Source organism: Rhinoderma darwinii, chromosome 1, assembly GCF_050947455.1.
Source record: "Rhinoderma darwinii isolate aRhiDar2 chromosome 1, aRhiDar2.hap1, whole genome shotgun sequence".
Classification (NCBI taxonomy): domain Eukaryota; kingdom Metazoa; phylum Chordata; class Amphibia; order Anura; family Rhinodermatidae; genus Rhinoderma; species Rhinoderma darwinii.
The window spans coordinates 615074059-615092188 of NC_134687.1; the positions used below are offsets into that span (position 1 = coordinate 615074059).

An 18130-nucleotide genomic window follows, 5' to 3' on the forward strand; every position below is an offset into this window, starting at 1 on the left:
GCTTTCCATGATGTATACTTACGACAAATGTCAGGAAGGAGTTAATAATGCTATATTGTAATAGTTCGGACTTTTACGGAAGCAGCTATACCAATTATGTTTATTTTTTTACATTACTTTTGGAGAAAAATATTTGTGTTTTTAGATTTTAGTATAAAGTAGTCCTTGCAGGCTGTCAGGACATGCTGGGACTTTCAGTTTCATAAAAGCTAGTGAGCCATAGGTTGCCGACCACTGATATAAAATGCACATAAACAATATGTTAGCTATTCCCTATACAGACATATAATGACTGACTGAATGTGACCTGCTGGTAAATGTGGTTCAGCGATGTCATCATTGTCGCAGGAACTTACGTCCACAGGTTAAGGCTCCTCCTATCGTAGAAGTCAAGGTAGTGGGCAGCCCTGGTCATCAGGACCCGCTGGCACATACCCAGATCACTGGAAATGACCGCTCCCAATCATATTAGTAAAATCACACATCCCATCGGAGATATAAAATACTGATTTATTTTCGATCCACTTTAAAATATACAACCACCTGTAAAATATAAAAAATAATACAACGCCGTTTTCTATGATGGCTTTTTCAAAGGAATATCAATCGTTAAAAAGTCCTCGGCTAAAACCACACTTTGACCTATAAGGATGCTTTCCGTTTGTGCTTTAAGAACAGCCACGTCTTCATCTCCTTCACTGACCAGTCCTGGGGGCTTGTACCTCTGACTAAAGTGAGTCAGGACCAACTTTTTGGCTCTACACAAATTAGCATACTCAGCGGCCATCTTTGGAGTGCTGTGGCCGTGATCTTTGGCTTTCTCCATCTGACTGTCATCTAACGTGGCTTCGTGAATGAGAAGGTCGGCGTCCTGACAAAGCCGAGCAGCTCCCGATGCAGCGACCCCGGAGCAGTCTCCCAAGATGCAGACCTTCCTTCCAGGCACGGGGTCTCCCAACACATCACATGGAGAGACTATTTGTCCATTATCAAGGGTCACAGCAGAGCCAAGCTTGAGCTTTCCATACAAAGGACCAGGCGGAATTCCTAAAAAGAGAAAATGGTCACAAATTACAAGGGACTTCTAGGGGAAATGTAACCAAAACGCTGCTCCTATTTCCCAAAGTAGAAAGTGCTGATCCATTGGTTTTCCTTTGGAGGTATGAACACAACTGCTTAAAGTAAAGCTAAACTTTGAAAAAAACTTTTGACATGTCAGAAGTTTTGATTGATGGTGGTCCGAGCACTGAGACCCCCACTGATCACTAAAACGAAGTGCTGACGCGTTCGGATGAGCGATTTACTGCTTCGTTTCGAATTGGCTTTCCTCGGAGTAATGTACGGGCTCAATAGGAAGTCTGTACACCGCTTGTTCGGCTAAGGAAAGCCTTTCAGAAGCAGAGCGGCACATCGCTCACCAAGCGCTTCTGCCCCCCCCGCACCGATTAAACCTGCTTGACATGTCAACATTTTTAAAATATTTTAGGCTTCGTTCACATCTGCGTCAGGGTCCCGTTCTGACGTTCCGTGGGAGCTTCCCGTCAGAACGGGACCCTGACTGAAACCATAGGTTTCCGTTTGCATCACCATTGATTTCAATGGTGACGGATCCGGTGCTATTGGTTTCCGTTTGTCTCAGTTGTGCAAGGGTTCCGTCGTTTTGACAGAATCAATACCGTAAAAGACGGAACCCTTGCACAACTGAGACAAACGGAAACCATTGGCACCGGATCCGCCACCATTGAAATCATTGAATTGCTTCCGTCAGGGTCCCGTGTTAACAGGAAGTTCTGACGGAACGCCAGAACGGGACCCTGACGCAGATGTGAACGGAGCCTTAGTTATCCTATCAGATATATTCAGGGGAGACACAGCCATGTGAGAGATACTGCAACACCTGGATTCTAAGATGTCCTTACCTACTGCAGGATCCTGCAAAAGTGGAAATTTTCTAGACAAAAGGCAGATTTACCTTTTAAGGCCCTGTTCACACAAAAAACTTTTTCGGTACGTTTTTTGATGAGGAAACTGCGCCAAAAACGCCTCCCATTGATTTCAATGGGAGGCGGAGACGTTTTTTCCCACGATCGGAAAAAAAAACGCTCGCGGGAAGAGGAAGCGACATGACTTATCCAGAGGATTTTTTCGCCTCAAAAACCCCATTGAAATCAATTGGAGATGGAATAAAACGCTGCGAATGGCTGTGGCGGTTTTTGACGCGGTTTTTTTAGCAAAAAACAGTTGTTGTTTTTTCCCTTTGTCTATTGAAGAAAGAGGTAAAAAGAGCCTCAAAAATAGCGTAAAAAAACACGTGTGGTGCAAAACCACTTCAAAGAAACTGGGCTGATTTTTCCAGGCAGAATTTTCTGCCTGCAAAAAACTGTGTGAACTAGGCCTGAGGCTATGTTCTCACGCAAACTCAAAATCGTCTGAAAATACGGAGCTGTATCAAGGGAAAACAGCTCCTGATTTTCAGACATTTTTTAAGCCACTCACGATTTTCGCAGCGTTTTTTACGGCCGTTTTTGGAGCGGTTTTCTATAGAGTCTATGAAAAAACGGCTCCAAAAACGTCCCAAGAAGTGACCTGTACTTCTTTTTCACGGCCGTTTTTTTACGCGGCTGTTTTTCAAAACTGCTGCGTAAAAAAACGGCCCGTCGGAACAGAACGCCGTTTATCCAATTGAAATCAGTAGGCAGATGTTTGGAGGCGTTCTGCTTACGATTCTTCAGCCATTTTTCGGGTGTTTACGGCCCGAAAAACAGTCTAAAATTGGCCGTGTGAACATACCCTAAGGGTATGTTCACACGCAAACTCAAAAACATCTGAAAATACGGAGCTGTATCAAGGAAAACCAGCTCCTAATTTCCAGACATTTGTTAAGCCACTCGCAATTTTCGCGGCGTTTTTTGAGCTGTTTTTAATTGAGTCTATGAAAAACGGCTCCAAAAACGTCCTACAAAGTGTCCTGCACTTCTTTTTCGCGGCCATTTTTTTACGCGGCCGTTTTTCAAACAGCCGCGTAAAAATACAGTCCGTCGAAACAGAACACAGTTTGAAATCAATGGGGAGATGTTTGGAGGCGTTCTGCTTCCGATTTTTCAGCCATTTACGGCCTGAAAAACAGCCGAAAATAGCCCGTGTGAACATACCCTAAGAGTTCAAGAAAAAATATTCTCATTTCCATCAAGAGGCTGAAAACCTGTAGTTTGTTACAATTGTATCTAGTCTAAACCATCCTCTGTGAGCTAAACACACCACCAGCACAAATCTCTTTCCGGTCTTGATAGTTTGCTACAATGTATAAGTGCAGGTAAAATGTATCAGCCTGTTTATCTAACAGAGGATTGTCTAGACTGGATACAACTGTCAGCTGTAGGTCTGTACAGGTTTTTCCAGCCTCTGGATGTAAAGACGAATGTCACCATTCATTGACAGCAAGAAGAGATCTTAAAACAAAAGTATATTAAGCCATTGCAGAATTTTCCCCTATAACTAGTGACAACAACGTACCAAGTTCTCGTAGTTTATTGACGTTAAGTTTCCCTGGTCGATCCTTCTCCATAATCACAAACCCGAATGATGGGATACGATGAAAAAGTTTCAATGCCTTTACTGTGAACTGCTCATTCTCGAGGAGAAAGTAGGTCCCATCAGTGGGATCAGCAGAAATCACCTGCTCTTCTGGGGGAGAGGGGCCGCAATCTGCAGTAAACCTGGAGAAGTCTCGGAACTCTTCTGCCGGGCACTGGTCTTCTGAAGGCAACAATTCATGGACGGTATATGGGAAAACAAGCCACGAGTGAGACAGTTCCAGACTCATCCGGATGAAGTTCCTCAAACCCACAGGACCATAGATGTCCACGTTCTGCTTAGTAGGAGTCGAGCCACACTGGAGACTAATGGTACAGAGGAACCCGGGGAGGCCAAACATGTGATCCCCATGGAGGTGAGTGATAAAGATCTTGGTGATTCTTCCTGCAGACAGTAATATCAAACATAAGACGCCATATAGGAAGCACATATATATATATATATATATATATATATATATATATATACCAGGGTTGTCACGATAGCAGAATTTGGACTTCGATACCGATACTTCATGTAGTATTGCGATTCTCGATACCAAAACGATACTTTCCCAACAATAAAAGCAAAAAAAAAAAGAAAGAAGTTCTTCCATTTTCTGATGTGAAGCGCGTGGTGTGATGAATTTTGAACCTCCATGTGCCTCATATTAATAGTAATTAACGGAAAAGAAAAGGAGGAATCCTCCAGCTCACCTGATGCGCAGACTTGTGCTGCTTGTAGTGCTCGGGTCCTCGTGTCGGCACACGGCATGGAGTAGAAGCAAAGAACAAAGAATGGATCCAGCGCTGGTGTTGATTAAAAAGGAAACTTCTTCCAAGTTCATATGGCAGTATAAGCCATGAGTAAGGACGCGGCAAGCGTCTGAAACGCGTAGGCTATTCATTCCACCGATCCTCCCTCTGTACCAGGAAATCATCCTGCCGATTTTGGTTTTAATATCCAAATAAAACTTGGAAGAAGTTTCCTTTTTAATCAACACCAGCGCTGGATCTATTCTTTGTTCTTTGCTTCTAATAGTAATTAACCCCATCATGTATCTCACAGTCATAATGGACAACATTACGGACCGCAATTACGTACGCATTCACTTCTATTGTTCACGGACACCTCGTTTATTTACGGGAAGGTGTTTGGGTTGTAGGAGTGTACCGCAAAAGATAGGACATGTCCTATCTTTGGCTTTTTACAGTCCGTGCGCCCATACTTTGTATGAGAGCGCGGGCCGAAAATGCGGGCGGCTGTCCGCGGTTGGCCGTGCCTGCAATCGCAACCCGTGATTACAGGCACGGCCGTGCGCATGAGGCCTTAATGTGTGAGGTACACGATGGGGTTAATTACTATTAATGTGAGGCACATGGAGGTTCAAGATTCATAATACCTCGTGCCTCACATTAATAAGTGAAAGGACATTTTTTGACGCTATAAATTTGTTGCGCAGGTTATTACGGCCACTACGATACAGAATGTATATATTTTATGTATTGAAACTTTTATTGTAAAAAAAAGGTGTATGTGTATTTTTTTATTTTATTTATCTGTATTACTTTTTTATTTGTCAGTACATTAGCCTGTTTACTGATAGTAAGTATGGCCTAACAACAGGAGATCTGGTCAGACAGCCCTGGGGTCCTTTAATGGACATATAATGTATACCTGCCATATACGGTATGTCCCTCGATCGCGTCACAGGGATTCCCTATTGCGATCCACGGGGTATCCCCCCTTCTCATTCTCCCTTTGAAAGCTGCGGTAAGCTTAGATCGCGGCATTCAAGTGAATAGCGGCGGAGATGAGAAGTTTCTCTGATCTCCGCCGTTAGAGCGGGGCTGCGGCTGTGTATTAGGGCATGTTCACACCGCTTATTTTCAGCCGATTTTTGGGCCGTACATGCCCTGAAAAACGGCTAAAAATACGGAGGCTGAACGCCTCCAAACATCTGTCCATTGATTTCAATGAGAAAAACGGCGGTTCGTTCCGACGGGGCATTTTTTTTTTACGTGGCCGTTTAAAAAAAACGACCCGTAAAAAAAACGCCTCGTGAAAAGAAGTTCATGTCACTTCTTGAGCCGTTTTTCATTGGATCAATAGAAAAACAGCTCCAAAAACGCAGCAAAAAAACGCCTGATGCATAAAAAAACTTTTCCCTTGAAAACAGCTCCATATTTTACAGCCGTGTGAACATACCCTTACAGCCATTGCCCCGCTCCTGATAGCGCGCGCACTTTTTGTCTGTCAAAATCAATTATCTCCTCTGACTCACATAACCACGCATGAGTGGATAATTTTTACGGACGTAGGGAGGGGGGATAAGCAGCTACCAGGCACCTCTTATCTGCCGTTGAGAATGGTCGGAACCTTTGATCATGCTCGGCACAACTCTCAAACCCTGCACACATTTTCCGTTAGATTCCTATGTGCTGGAAAAAGAGGCGCAGTTTTTCTTTTAGGCAGTTTTGATAAATAAGGCCAGTAAAGTCAGCGCATATCATTTGCGTCGCATTATACGTGGGTTTTCTGGTGAATTTCATGTAATAAACATTCCCTAAATTATGAGAAATAAATATCTAATTCCGGGTGGAATTTAGTATTTTCATCTATCCCGAAGTACTGTCCGTAAATAAGGTCCGTAGTCATCCGTATATACGGAAGGGTGTCCGTAAATAAGGCCTGTATTGCATCCGTATTCCATCCATATAAACGAAACGTTAAAAAAGAGGAAGATGCTAATGATATCATCAGCGTGTTGCATAGCAATGCTTCCGTAAATGCAGACGGTTTACAGATCCGTAGCCGTCCGTATTTACGGAAGCTCCCATAGACTTCTATGGGAGAGTCCTTGCCATAATTACGGTCAAGAATAGGACAGGTTCTATAATTATTTCAGCACAGACATCCATCGGTAAATATACCGAAAGGTGTCCGTGGCCAATAGAAATTAATGGGTCCGTAATTACGGATGAGAAATACGATCGTGTGCATGGGGCCTTAGACCAAGTATAGCTCCAAATGTTTCTGGGGGAGGACGGCTGAAATTCTTATTTTATCCTGTAAGGAGCCGACTCTAGGCTGTTATTAGATCCTACAGCTGCCGGGCTCAGAAGAGAAGGTGACAGCTGTTATTATAATATATAACGGGCAGCACATGGAGATTATCACTATGCTGGATATACATAGCAGCCTGAGAAATACTGATGTCTCAACCAGGGAATCGCCATCAGATACGACAAATACAATTATCTCATAGGACAGAAATAAGGCCCTGTTCACATCACGTTTGTAATGTGTGTTTAGCGTGTACGCCAGGAAAACTCCCGACATACACGCTACACGTGTCCATAGGGTTCCATTAGCCAGACAGTTTCACCTGTAAAAAACGCACAGGTAAAAACTGCATCGGTAACCAGGGCAAAACCGCGTGTGGCCAAAAACGACTCAGGTAAATGAACCCTAAAGGAATTTTGCTCTCCTTGAGCGGATGCAAATATCTGCTCCTTACCTGATTTGAGGGCGCTCTTCATTAACTGAGTCTGGGTGCCCTCCCCACAATCAAACAGCCAGCACTCCCCTTCTGTCCGAAAGACTATGGCTGAAGCCCCTCTGCAGGGGGATGGATACGCGGACCCCGTCCCCAGAAATGTAACATCCATAGACATAGTGCTGGGAAAAGTGCTTCACCTGCAGATAATCAGTAAATAGGAACATGTAAACACCATATATATTATATACAAACATAACAACATATATACTCACACACACCATATATATTATACACAAACATAACACAACATATATACTATATACACACACACACACACACACCATATATATTATGTACACACACAACACACCATATATATTACACACACAACATACCATATATATTATATACACACAACATATATATTATACACAAACATAACACAACATATATATTATACCCACACAACATATATATTATACACAAACATAACACACCATATATACTATATACACACACACACCATATATACTATATACACACACACACACACACCATATATACTATATACACACGAAACGCCATATATACTATATACACACACGAAACGCCATATATACTCTATACACACACACACACCATATATACTATATACACACACACCATATATACACACGAAACGCCATATATACTATATACACACGAAACGCCATATATACTATATACACACACACCATATATTATACACACACACACACAACACACCATATATACTATATACACACACACCATATATATTATACACACACACACACACACAACACACCATATATACTATATACACACACACCATATATACTATATACACACGAAACGCCATATATACTATATACATACGAAACGCCGTATATACTATACACACACACACACACCATATATACTATATACACACACACACACCATATATATTACACACACACACAACACACCATATATATTATACACACACACCATATATACTATATACACACACACCATATATATTATACACACACGAAATGCCATATATACTATATACACACACACACCATATATACTATGCACACACCATATATACTATGCACACACCATATATACTATATACACACACACACACACACCATATATACTATATACACACACACACACACACACACACACACACACACACCATATATACTATATACACACACACACACACACCATATATACTATATACACACACACACACCATATATACTATATACACACACACACCATATATACTATGCACACACCATATATACTATGCACACACCATATATACTATGCACACACCATATATACTATATACACACACACACACACACACACACACACACACACACACACACCATATATACTATATACACACACACACACACACACACACACACCATATATACTATACACACACCATATATACTATATACACACACACACACCATATATACTATATACACACACACACACCATATATACACACACACACCATATATACTATATACACACACACACACCATATATACTATATACACACACACACACCATATATACTATATACACACACACACCATATATACTATATACACACACACACCATATATACTATATACACACACACCATATATACTATACACACACACACACACACACCATATACACTATATACACACACACCATATATACTATATACACACACACCATATATACTATATACACACACACCATATATACTATATACACCATATATACTATATACACCATATATACTATATACACACACACCATATATACTATACACACACACACACCATATATACTATATACACACACACACACACACAGAAGATTGGTTCAGTATAGTCACTGTGGAGGACACATCCTGACATCACCTCTCTCCTTATGACGTCTTCAATATAATCTACAGAAACTACTCCTAATATGTCTGCATGAAAGCTGTGATTAAAGGCAAAGTCTACCTTAACTGGTTGCCGACACAGGACGAGTATGCTTGTCCTGAGCGGCGAGCACTTCGCGCATTAGGACGAGCATTCTCCTCCTGTGTGACAGCCATCTGTGCGCGATCGAGAGCGGTGCAACGGCTGTAATACACAGCCACGGCCCCGCTCTGACAGCGGAGAGGAGAGAAACATCTTCTCTCCGCCGTTAACCCTTTGAACGCCGCGATGAAAGCTGATCGCGGCGTTCAAAGAGGGGGGACTGCACATTGATCGCGTAACAGAAAATAACTGTGACGCGATCAAAGCCCATAACTCATATGGCCAGACAGCCCAGGGTCCATTAAAGGACCCCAGGGCTGTCTGAACATATTTCCTGTTGTTAGGGCATACTGAGGTATGCCCTAACAACTGCCTGTGTACGATCAGTAACAGGCTAATGTACTGGCATATAGATCTATGCCAGTACATTACAGTTACAAAATCAAAATCAAAATGATAAATCCCTTTATGGGATTAAAAAAAAAAGTGAAATGAATGTAAAAAAAAATTAATGATAAATAAATAAATAAAAAGTTAAAAAAATACACAGAGAAAGACATTTTTTTATAATACATAAACTTTTTAAAATATAAATCCCAAAATATGAAATAATATAGACATATTTGGTATCGCCCCGACCGTAACAAACTGTACAACAAATGTATAACATTATTTATGATGATCGGTGTATGGTGTAAAAAAAAAATATTAAAACTGCTGCGCAACTGCTTTTTCACTGCATATTCGCCAAAATAAAAATGTATAGAAATTAAACGATAATGTATTTGTACCAAAAAATGGTACCTACATAAAGTACAACTCGTCCCGCAAAAAACAAAGTCTCATACAACTATGTGGTACAAAAAATAAAAGAGTTATGAGCGTCGGGATGCAAAGAGGGAGATGTAAAAAAATTGCTCTGTCCTCGAGGCCAAAATTGGCCGTGTCCTTAAGGGGTTAAATAAGAAACAAAAAGTCCATGAATCCCCCTCATAAGAAAGTTCGCCTATGTGCACGTCACATTTTTGGCCTGTGTTTAACGTATATATGCCGTCAAAAGCTCCTAACGTATAGTTAAACGTAGGCTGTGACGGATGCCATACAGTGGCTTCCATAGGCATCTGTTTAACCCCTTCCCGCACCTTGGCGTAAATGAACGCCCAGGTAAGCAGTAACTTCGCGCACCTGGGCGTGCAGTTACGTCCGCGCTTTAACAGTTAACCGCAGCGGCGGTTAACTGTGCAGGGTGTCTGCCCTGCTCTCCCCGTTGCCAATCAGGGCCCTGTCGCCGCTGAAATCGGCAATTAACCCCTTGGGATTCGGTGGTCGATTGCGATCGCCGCATTGAAGAGGTTTAGAGAAGATCGGCAGTCCCACACATGCATTTGCGGGAGCTGGCGATCCTTATCACGGCAACCAGAGGCCAGACAATGACCTCCGGGCTGCCATGTACGGAAGCCTCGGAGGACCAGCCTCGTCACAATGACAGTAAGGGCTTATTTACACGAACGTATAATAGGTCTGTGCAACGCGCGTGATTTTCACGCGTGTCGCACGGACCTATATTAGTCTATGGGGCCGTGCAGACTGTCAGTGATTTTCACGCAGCGTTGGTCCGTTGCGTAAAACTCACAACAGGTCCTATATTTCTGCGTTGTTCGCGCATCACGCACCCATTGAAGTCAATGGGTGCGCGAAAACCACGTGCGGGACACGGAAGCACTTCCGTGTGACGCACGTGATTCACGCAACAGCAGTAAGAAGTATGAGTGAAAACAGAAAAGCACCACGTGCTACAAACATACAAACAGAGTGTCATAATGACGGCGGCTGCGCGAAAATCACGCAGCCACGCATCCTATGTGATGACTCACGGAGCTGTTAAGTGCCTTTTGCGCGTGCAAAACGCCGCTTTTTTTGCACGCGCAAAACGCACACGCTCGTGTAATTCCGGCCTTAGAACACATTACACTACGTAGTGTAATGTGTTCGAGCAGCGATCAAAGCTGCAAGTCTAAATGTCCCCTAGTGGGACAAGTAAAAAAAAGTTAAAAAAAATAAAAAATGTTTTTAAAAAGTGTAAAAATAAAAGTTATAGGTGACAAACAAAAAATGCTCTTTTTCCTATAAGGCTGAGTTCACACGTCGCGGATTTGACACAGATTTTCAGCGCAGATTTTACACTTTGCAATGCAAAAGGGTGAGATCTGCGTTAAAACCGCAACAAAATCTGCGACAAATCCGCAACATGTGAACTCAGCCTTAGTCTTTTATTATAGGAAAATAATTAAAACGTTAAAAAAAGTACACATATTTGGTATCACCGCGTTCGTAACGACCCCAATTATAAAACTATAATATTATTTTTCCTGCATGGTGAGTACCGCAAAAAAAATAAGTAAAAAAACAATGCCAGAATCACTATTTTTTGGTCACCATTATTTATTATTTTATAAATAAGTTATTTTATTGCACAAACGCTGCAAAACATAACAAAATTATATACGCATGGTATCGCCGTAATCGTACCGACCCGCAGAATAAAGAAAAATGGTCATTTATAGCCCAGGATAAACTCCATTAAAAAAAAAGAAGAAAAAACATTGTCAGAATTGATGGTTTTTGGTCACCTGGCTTGCCAAAAAATGGAATAAAAAGTGATCAACAAAATTGCATGTACCCAAAAATGGTACCAATGAAAACTACAGATTGTCCCGCAAAGAATAAGCCCTCACACGGCTCCAGTGGTGAAAAAATAAAAAAGTTCTGGCTCCCAGAATATGGCGATGCAAAATGTGCAAAGTGTCCAAAAGCGGATAAGATCGGGCGCCATTTATCAGTGCGACATCGGCCACATATCTGCAAATTATTATTTATTTACCGCATTATTATTAATTTTCACTCTGCACCATCCGCTGCACATTAACCCCTTCGCGCACCACGACATAGCATGTCTTAGTGTGGGGGGTGATGTATGGAGCGGGCTCTCAGGGGCTTTGCAAATGCGACATGACACCCAAAAACCATTTCAACTAAATTTGAGCTCCAAAAGCCAAATAGCGCTCCTTCCCTTCTAATCTACGCTGTGGGTCCAAACAGCAGTTTATTACCACATATGGGGTATTTCCGTAATCAGGAGAAATTGTTTTACAAATGTTGTGGTGCATTTTCTCCTTTATTCCTTGTAAAAATTTAAAATGTCTACCTTTTTTATGAAAAAAAGTAGATTTTTATCTTTACAGAATAATTCCAATGAATTCAGCAAAACAACTGTGGGGTCAAAATGCTAACTTTACCCCTAGAAAAATTCCTTGAGGGGTGTAGTTTCCAAAATGGGGTCACTTTTGGGGAGTTTCAACGATTTTGTTCCCTCCAGTGCATTGCAAACGTGACACGGCACTGAAAACTATTCCAGCAAAATCAGAAATCCAAAATCCAAATGGTGCTCCTTCCCTTCTGAGCCCTGCTGTGGGTCCAAACAGCAGTTTATTACCACATATGGGGTATTGCTATAATCGGAAGAAATTGCTTTACATATGTTGGGGTGGTTTTTCTCTTTCATTCCTTGAAAATTTTTTAAATATCTACTTTTTTTCAGAAAAAAAGTAGATTTTCATCTTCACAGACTAATTCAAATAAATTTAGCAAAAAAACTGTGGGTTCAAAATACTAACTATACCCCTAGATAAATTCCCTGAGGGGTGTAGTTTCCAAGATGGGGGTCACTTTTGGGGTCTTTATTGTTTTGGCACCACAAGACCTCTTCAAACCTGAAATGGTGCCTAAAATATATTCTAAAAAAAAGAGGCCCCAAAATCCACCAGGTGCGCCTTTGCTTCTGAGGCCGGTGCTTCAGTCCATTATCGCACTAGGGCCACATGTGGGATATTTCGAGAAAACTGTAGAATCTGGGCAATAAATAATAAGTTACATTTCTTGGGTAAAACCTTCTGTATTACAGAAAAAACTGTATTACAAATGAATTTTGGCAATAAAAAAAAATGAAATTTGTAAATTTCACCTCTACTTTGCTTTATTTCCTGTGAAACGCCTATAGGGTTAAACACTTTCTGAATGTGGTTTTGAATACTTTGAGGGGTGCAGTTTTTAAAATGCGGTGATTTATGGGGACTTTCTAATATATAAGGCCCTCAAAGCCACTTCAGAACTGAACTGGTCCCTGAAAAAATAGCCTTTTGAAACTTTCTTGGAAATGTGAGAAATTGCTGCTAAAGTTCTCAGGGTATGTTCACACTGCAGCGTCCATTACAACTGAAATCATGGAGCTGTTTTCAGGAGAAAACCGCTCCTGAATTTCAGACGTAATGGCATGTGCAGGCGCTTTTCGCTCCGTCCATTACGGACGTAATTGGAGCTGTTTTTCCATAGAGTCAATGGAAAACGGCTCCATTTACGTCTCAAGAAGTGACAGGAACTTCTTTCACGCGGGCGTCTTTTTTACGCGCCGTCATTTGACAGCGGCGCATAAAAAAAATGACCGTCGGCACAGAACATGGTAACCCCATTCTAATGAATGGGCAGATGTTTGCCGACGCTTCGAAGCCGTATTTTCGGACGTAATTCAAGGCTAAAACGCCCGAATTACGTCCGTAAATAGTGTGTGTGAACCCAGCCTTACAAGCAGCTACATTTAAATTTAGAAAAATGCTAATTTTTGAAAATTTTCTCTAAATCTTGCCGTGTTTCACAAATAAATATTGAATTTATCAACCAAATTTTCTCACTAGCATAAAGTACAACATGTCACGAGAAAACAATCCCAGAATCGCTTAGATAGGTAAAAGCATTCCGGAGTTATTATCACATAAGTGACACATGCCAGATTTGAAAAATAAGGCTTCGTCCTCAAGGCCAAAACAGGCTCAGTCCTGAAGGGGTTAATAAAGCCTGTGACCACATGTGCATTCAATAGCCCTAATTATAAATCTCCTACCGTTTAGGCCTCGTGCACACTTCCTTCACCGTTTTAGCGCCCGTTTTTGATGGTTCCGTGTGCCCGTTTTGTTGGCCCTGTGATTTCCGTGTTTCTATTTCCAAGCACCGAGTATGGTACGGTCCAGGGTGCTGAAAGAGCATGGTTGTTCAGCGCTAGTCACTGTACAGGGTGCTGAAAGAGTTAATGGGCTGCACTGATTGGCAGTAACTCTTTCAGCACCTTGGACAGTGACTAGCGCTGAAGAATGACCATGCTCGGCGCTCGCAAAGTACAATTCTAATTAAATTAAAAAATCCTATTTACCCAGAACTCCCTGCATTTTCCTCCTGTCCGGCCTCCTGGGATGACGTTTCATCCCATGTCACCGCTGCAGCCAATCACGGGCTGTAGTGGCGGTCACGCCGGACTGGATGACGTCAGAAGGCCGGCCCCCAGGGATGACGCTTCATCCCACGTGACCGCCTCTGCAGCCAATCACAGGCTGCAGCGGCCACATGGACTGCCGCGTCATACAGGAAGGTCGGACTGGAGGAAGAAGAGGGACTCGTCACCAAGACAACGACCGGGTACGTATGAACTGCTTTTTATTTTATTTTTATCAGCAGCCTCTTCTCTCGATCAGTGCTGGATAGAGATAAGTGGCTGCCGATTACTGTAATATCTCTTATGTACTTCTGCCCGCCCGGCCGTTGCTAGGCAACGGCTCCGTCAAACACGGATGCCTTCCGTGTGCCTTCAGTTTTTTTGACGGCCCCATTGACTTGCATGGGCATCACGGTCACGGAATCATGGACTAAAGTAGGACATGCTCTACTTTTGTCGGAACGGAGCAACAGACATTCAAAAAAACTGAAGTGTGCATGGCCCCATTGAAATGAATGGGTCAGGGTGCTAGCCGTCAGAAAAACGGCTAGCACCCTGAGGGAAAAAACTGAAGTGTGCATGAGGCCTTAGTCTTTACAGCTCCTATGCAGAGCTGTGTCTCGATTGTTAGGGTATGTTCACACGCAGTGACCAGAAACGTCTGAAAATACGGAGCCGTTTTCAGGCGAAAACAGCTCCTGATTTTCAGACGTTTTTTTAACAACTTTTTCACTGACATTTTTGCAGCTGTTTTTCAATGGAGTCAATGAAAAACACCTCCAAAAAACGTCCCATGAAGTTTCCTGCACTTCTTTTGACGACCCGTCATTTTACGCGCCGTATTTAGACAGCGACGCATAAAATAAAGGCTCGTGGGAACAGAACATTGTAATTCCCATTGAAAGCAATGGGCAGATGTTTGTAGGCGTATTAGGGGCGTTTTTTTCAGGCGTAATCTGAGGTGTAAAAGGCCCGAATTACGTCTGAAACCACTGCGTGTGAACATACCCTAAGACTACAAAACAAACCCTGTGTAGCGTTATCCTGCAGTCACACGTCACCATCTGTCCCCCACTTCTTGCTAAGGCCTGTTGGTTGGGTTCAAATACAAGGAATAGGCAGAGTTCACACGGGGCGGATACGCTGCGTAAAAGCACGCCGCGTATCCGCCGTGTGCGAAGCAGGGAATTCTGGGTGGAAAACTGCAGCACTTAGCCGACCTGCCAACACGTTTCACCCCAGGAGACAGCAGCAGCCTGTGATTGGCTGCAGGGGTCACATGGGATTAAACGTCATCCCAGGCGGCCGGCCTGGAGGAAGAAGCGCAGACTTCTGGGTAAGTATAAGATTATTATTTATTTTTTTTTTATTCTTCGTTGCGTTATTTGCAGGAGAATCTCTGCGAATCCGCCGCAAATAACGCAACATCTGCCATTTGTTGGGGGTTTTACCTCCCCATTCAATTCAATGGAGAAAACCTGCAACAAATAAGCAGCGTTTACGCAAATACAACGGACTTGTTGTGGAATAAAATTCTGCACCGCAGGTCAATTTCTCAGCGGTTTTTCCACTCCGTATTTACGCAGTGTGTGAAAGGACCATTATAGCTGCAGGACGAGACTTCACGGCATTTATTCCTAGCCTGTAACCATGGAGACACATAGGTCTGCATAGGAGCTGTGTGCACAAAATGAGATGTTCACTCAAAACTATTCGCCAAGTTGCTTTATTTGATATTGTAGATTTGGAGCTGGTTGCAAAGTTGGACATAGCGTCAACTGTTCTCTGCTCCTGGGAAAGCTGGGTGATCCAGCTGTCCCAAACTACTTAAGGGTAAATCTGCAGCAATTTAGAGACCTGGAAGGTATGACAACTGGGTGACAACAATCATGGCCACTTTTACATCTTCCACAAGAACAGTCACCCAGCTTTTCTAGATTCCTGAGTGGTTATAGTCACGCGCCCCTCTCCCTTATCCCTGCCGAACCAGGCAGATCTACACTATAGTAATGTAAGAAAGCTGGATGACAACTTCCTGTGGGAATTATAATGGTGGCTTTATAAGAAGTCACCCAGCTTTCCCAGAAAGTCTATATTCACTGACAGCAAAGAACTGAATTACAAAGTATAATAGAAAGCGGCAGAACCTCTCCCCTCCCCCATCACATGACCATCAGAGTCATAAAGGCCACCTTATCCCGGAGCACACTGAACTACTCCACTCATCATCGTCCTGTACACCGAGCCTGCACCAGTACAACCTCCGCCCGTCACTGACCCCGTACCCTGCCCCCTCCCACTGTACCTCCGGCTCAACCGCGTGCAATATCCGGGATCGGAAATCGGACATATTCCTAGTCAGTCATTCATTACTACACCCACCGGAATTCAGCCAGAAATGTTCAGGAGCTCAAAGATGGTAGCGACGTGTCTGCGTTATTTAACACTGACAAGGAGAGGTTTATAGATTATTTGGAAGAAATAAACTTGTACGATGTCATTTTTCGCCTCCTTCTTTTCGTCGCCTGTCACTGCGCCCTCTGCTGAATGTCTTCTGTCACTGCACACTCTACTGCATATTTTAGGTCACAGCGCCCTCTGCTGCATGTCTTAGGTCACTGCGCCCTCCTCTGCATGTCTAATATAACTGTGCCTCATCATAACTGCGCCCTCCTCTGCATGTCTAATATAACAGTGCCTCTTAATGCTTGTCTAATGTAACTGCGCCCTCTGCTGCATGTCTAATATAACTGCGCCTCGTAATGCTTGTCTAATGTAACTGCGCCCTCTGCTGCATGTCTAATATAACTGCGCCTCGTAATGCTTGTCTAATGTAACTGCGCCCTCTGCTGCATGTCTTATGACACTTCGCTTTCTGCAACCCGTCTTATCTTGTTTTAGCACCTTCTGTTCATCCTGTCACTGAGTCTCCTACAGCTTGTTTTCTGTCACGGCGCCCTCTGCTGCATGTCTTCTGTCACGGCGCCTCCTACCGCTGATGTTCACAATTTTAGCCGTCGTGTGTGTACTAGAGTAATAGCAGTATTTCTGACCACACTATGATATGTATGATGCAGTTTTCCCCCTCTTCAGGCTCCATCCCCAATTATTAGTTTTTCCTGAGCTCAGCTCCAGAAGAGGTGAGCGCTACCTGCTATGATGGACATCTCCCACACTCAGAAGCACTGCACCCCCAGCCCACAAATCTGTGCCTGCTTCTAATGAACTAGCAGAGGGTCCTGATCAGTGTCCTGGGAGAGCTCCCCATGTTCTCTCAGCCTAAATACAGGATTATGATGATCTGCTGAATCGGGCGCGCCCTACTGTAGTATACGACAACCCAATTGTGCTTGTGATTGTGAACAATTGCTAATCATCGTATGTCCGGGACTATGAAACGTGATTAAAGCGGATGTACAGGAACATTCGTACTTTGATGTACACACCATTACCGGGTGATCTGGACGCACTTTATCTTAGATCACACTGATGCCACATACAAATGGCGGATACGCCAGCCTACATACAAGATGTAATAATCTATGAACACTTGGACGTATTTAATAGTCTGTCGGCTTATTTCATTTTCCGGTCATTAAAGCGGCTCTGTCACCACATTATAAGTGGCCTATCTTGTACATGATGTGATTGGCGCTGTAATGTAGGGAACAGCAG

The 18130-nt window shown here is 42.9% G+C and overlaps 1 protein-coding gene across 3 annotated transcripts; it reads right to left on the bottom strand.

The window, feature by feature from the left end:
* Positions 1-492: 492 nt before the first annotated feature.
* On the bottom strand, positions 493-17005 carry ELAC1 (elaC ribonuclease Z 1). 3 transcript variants are annotated; one of them, XM_075854990.1, is made up of 4 exons: positions 16838-17005; positions 7094-7272; positions 3514-3978; positions 493-1047 (listed from the first exon to the last, which is right to left on the bottom strand). In XM_075854990.1, the coding sequence occupies exons 2-4, from the start codon at positions 7248-7250 to the stop codon at positions 578-580; spliced, it is 1092 nt and encodes a 363-aa protein (XP_075711105.1). In that variant the 5' UTR covers positions 7251-7272; positions 16838-17005; the 3' UTR covers positions 493-577. The 3 variants fall into 3 exon arrangements, with proteins under 3 accessions (XP_075711105.1, XP_075711104.1, XP_075711106.1); XM_075854989.1 differs by having other exon boundaries at positions 16761-17005; XM_075854991.1 differs by lacking the exon at positions 16838-17005 and adding an exon at positions 16648-16741.
* Between the last annotated feature and the right edge of the window lie 1125 nt (positions 17006-18130).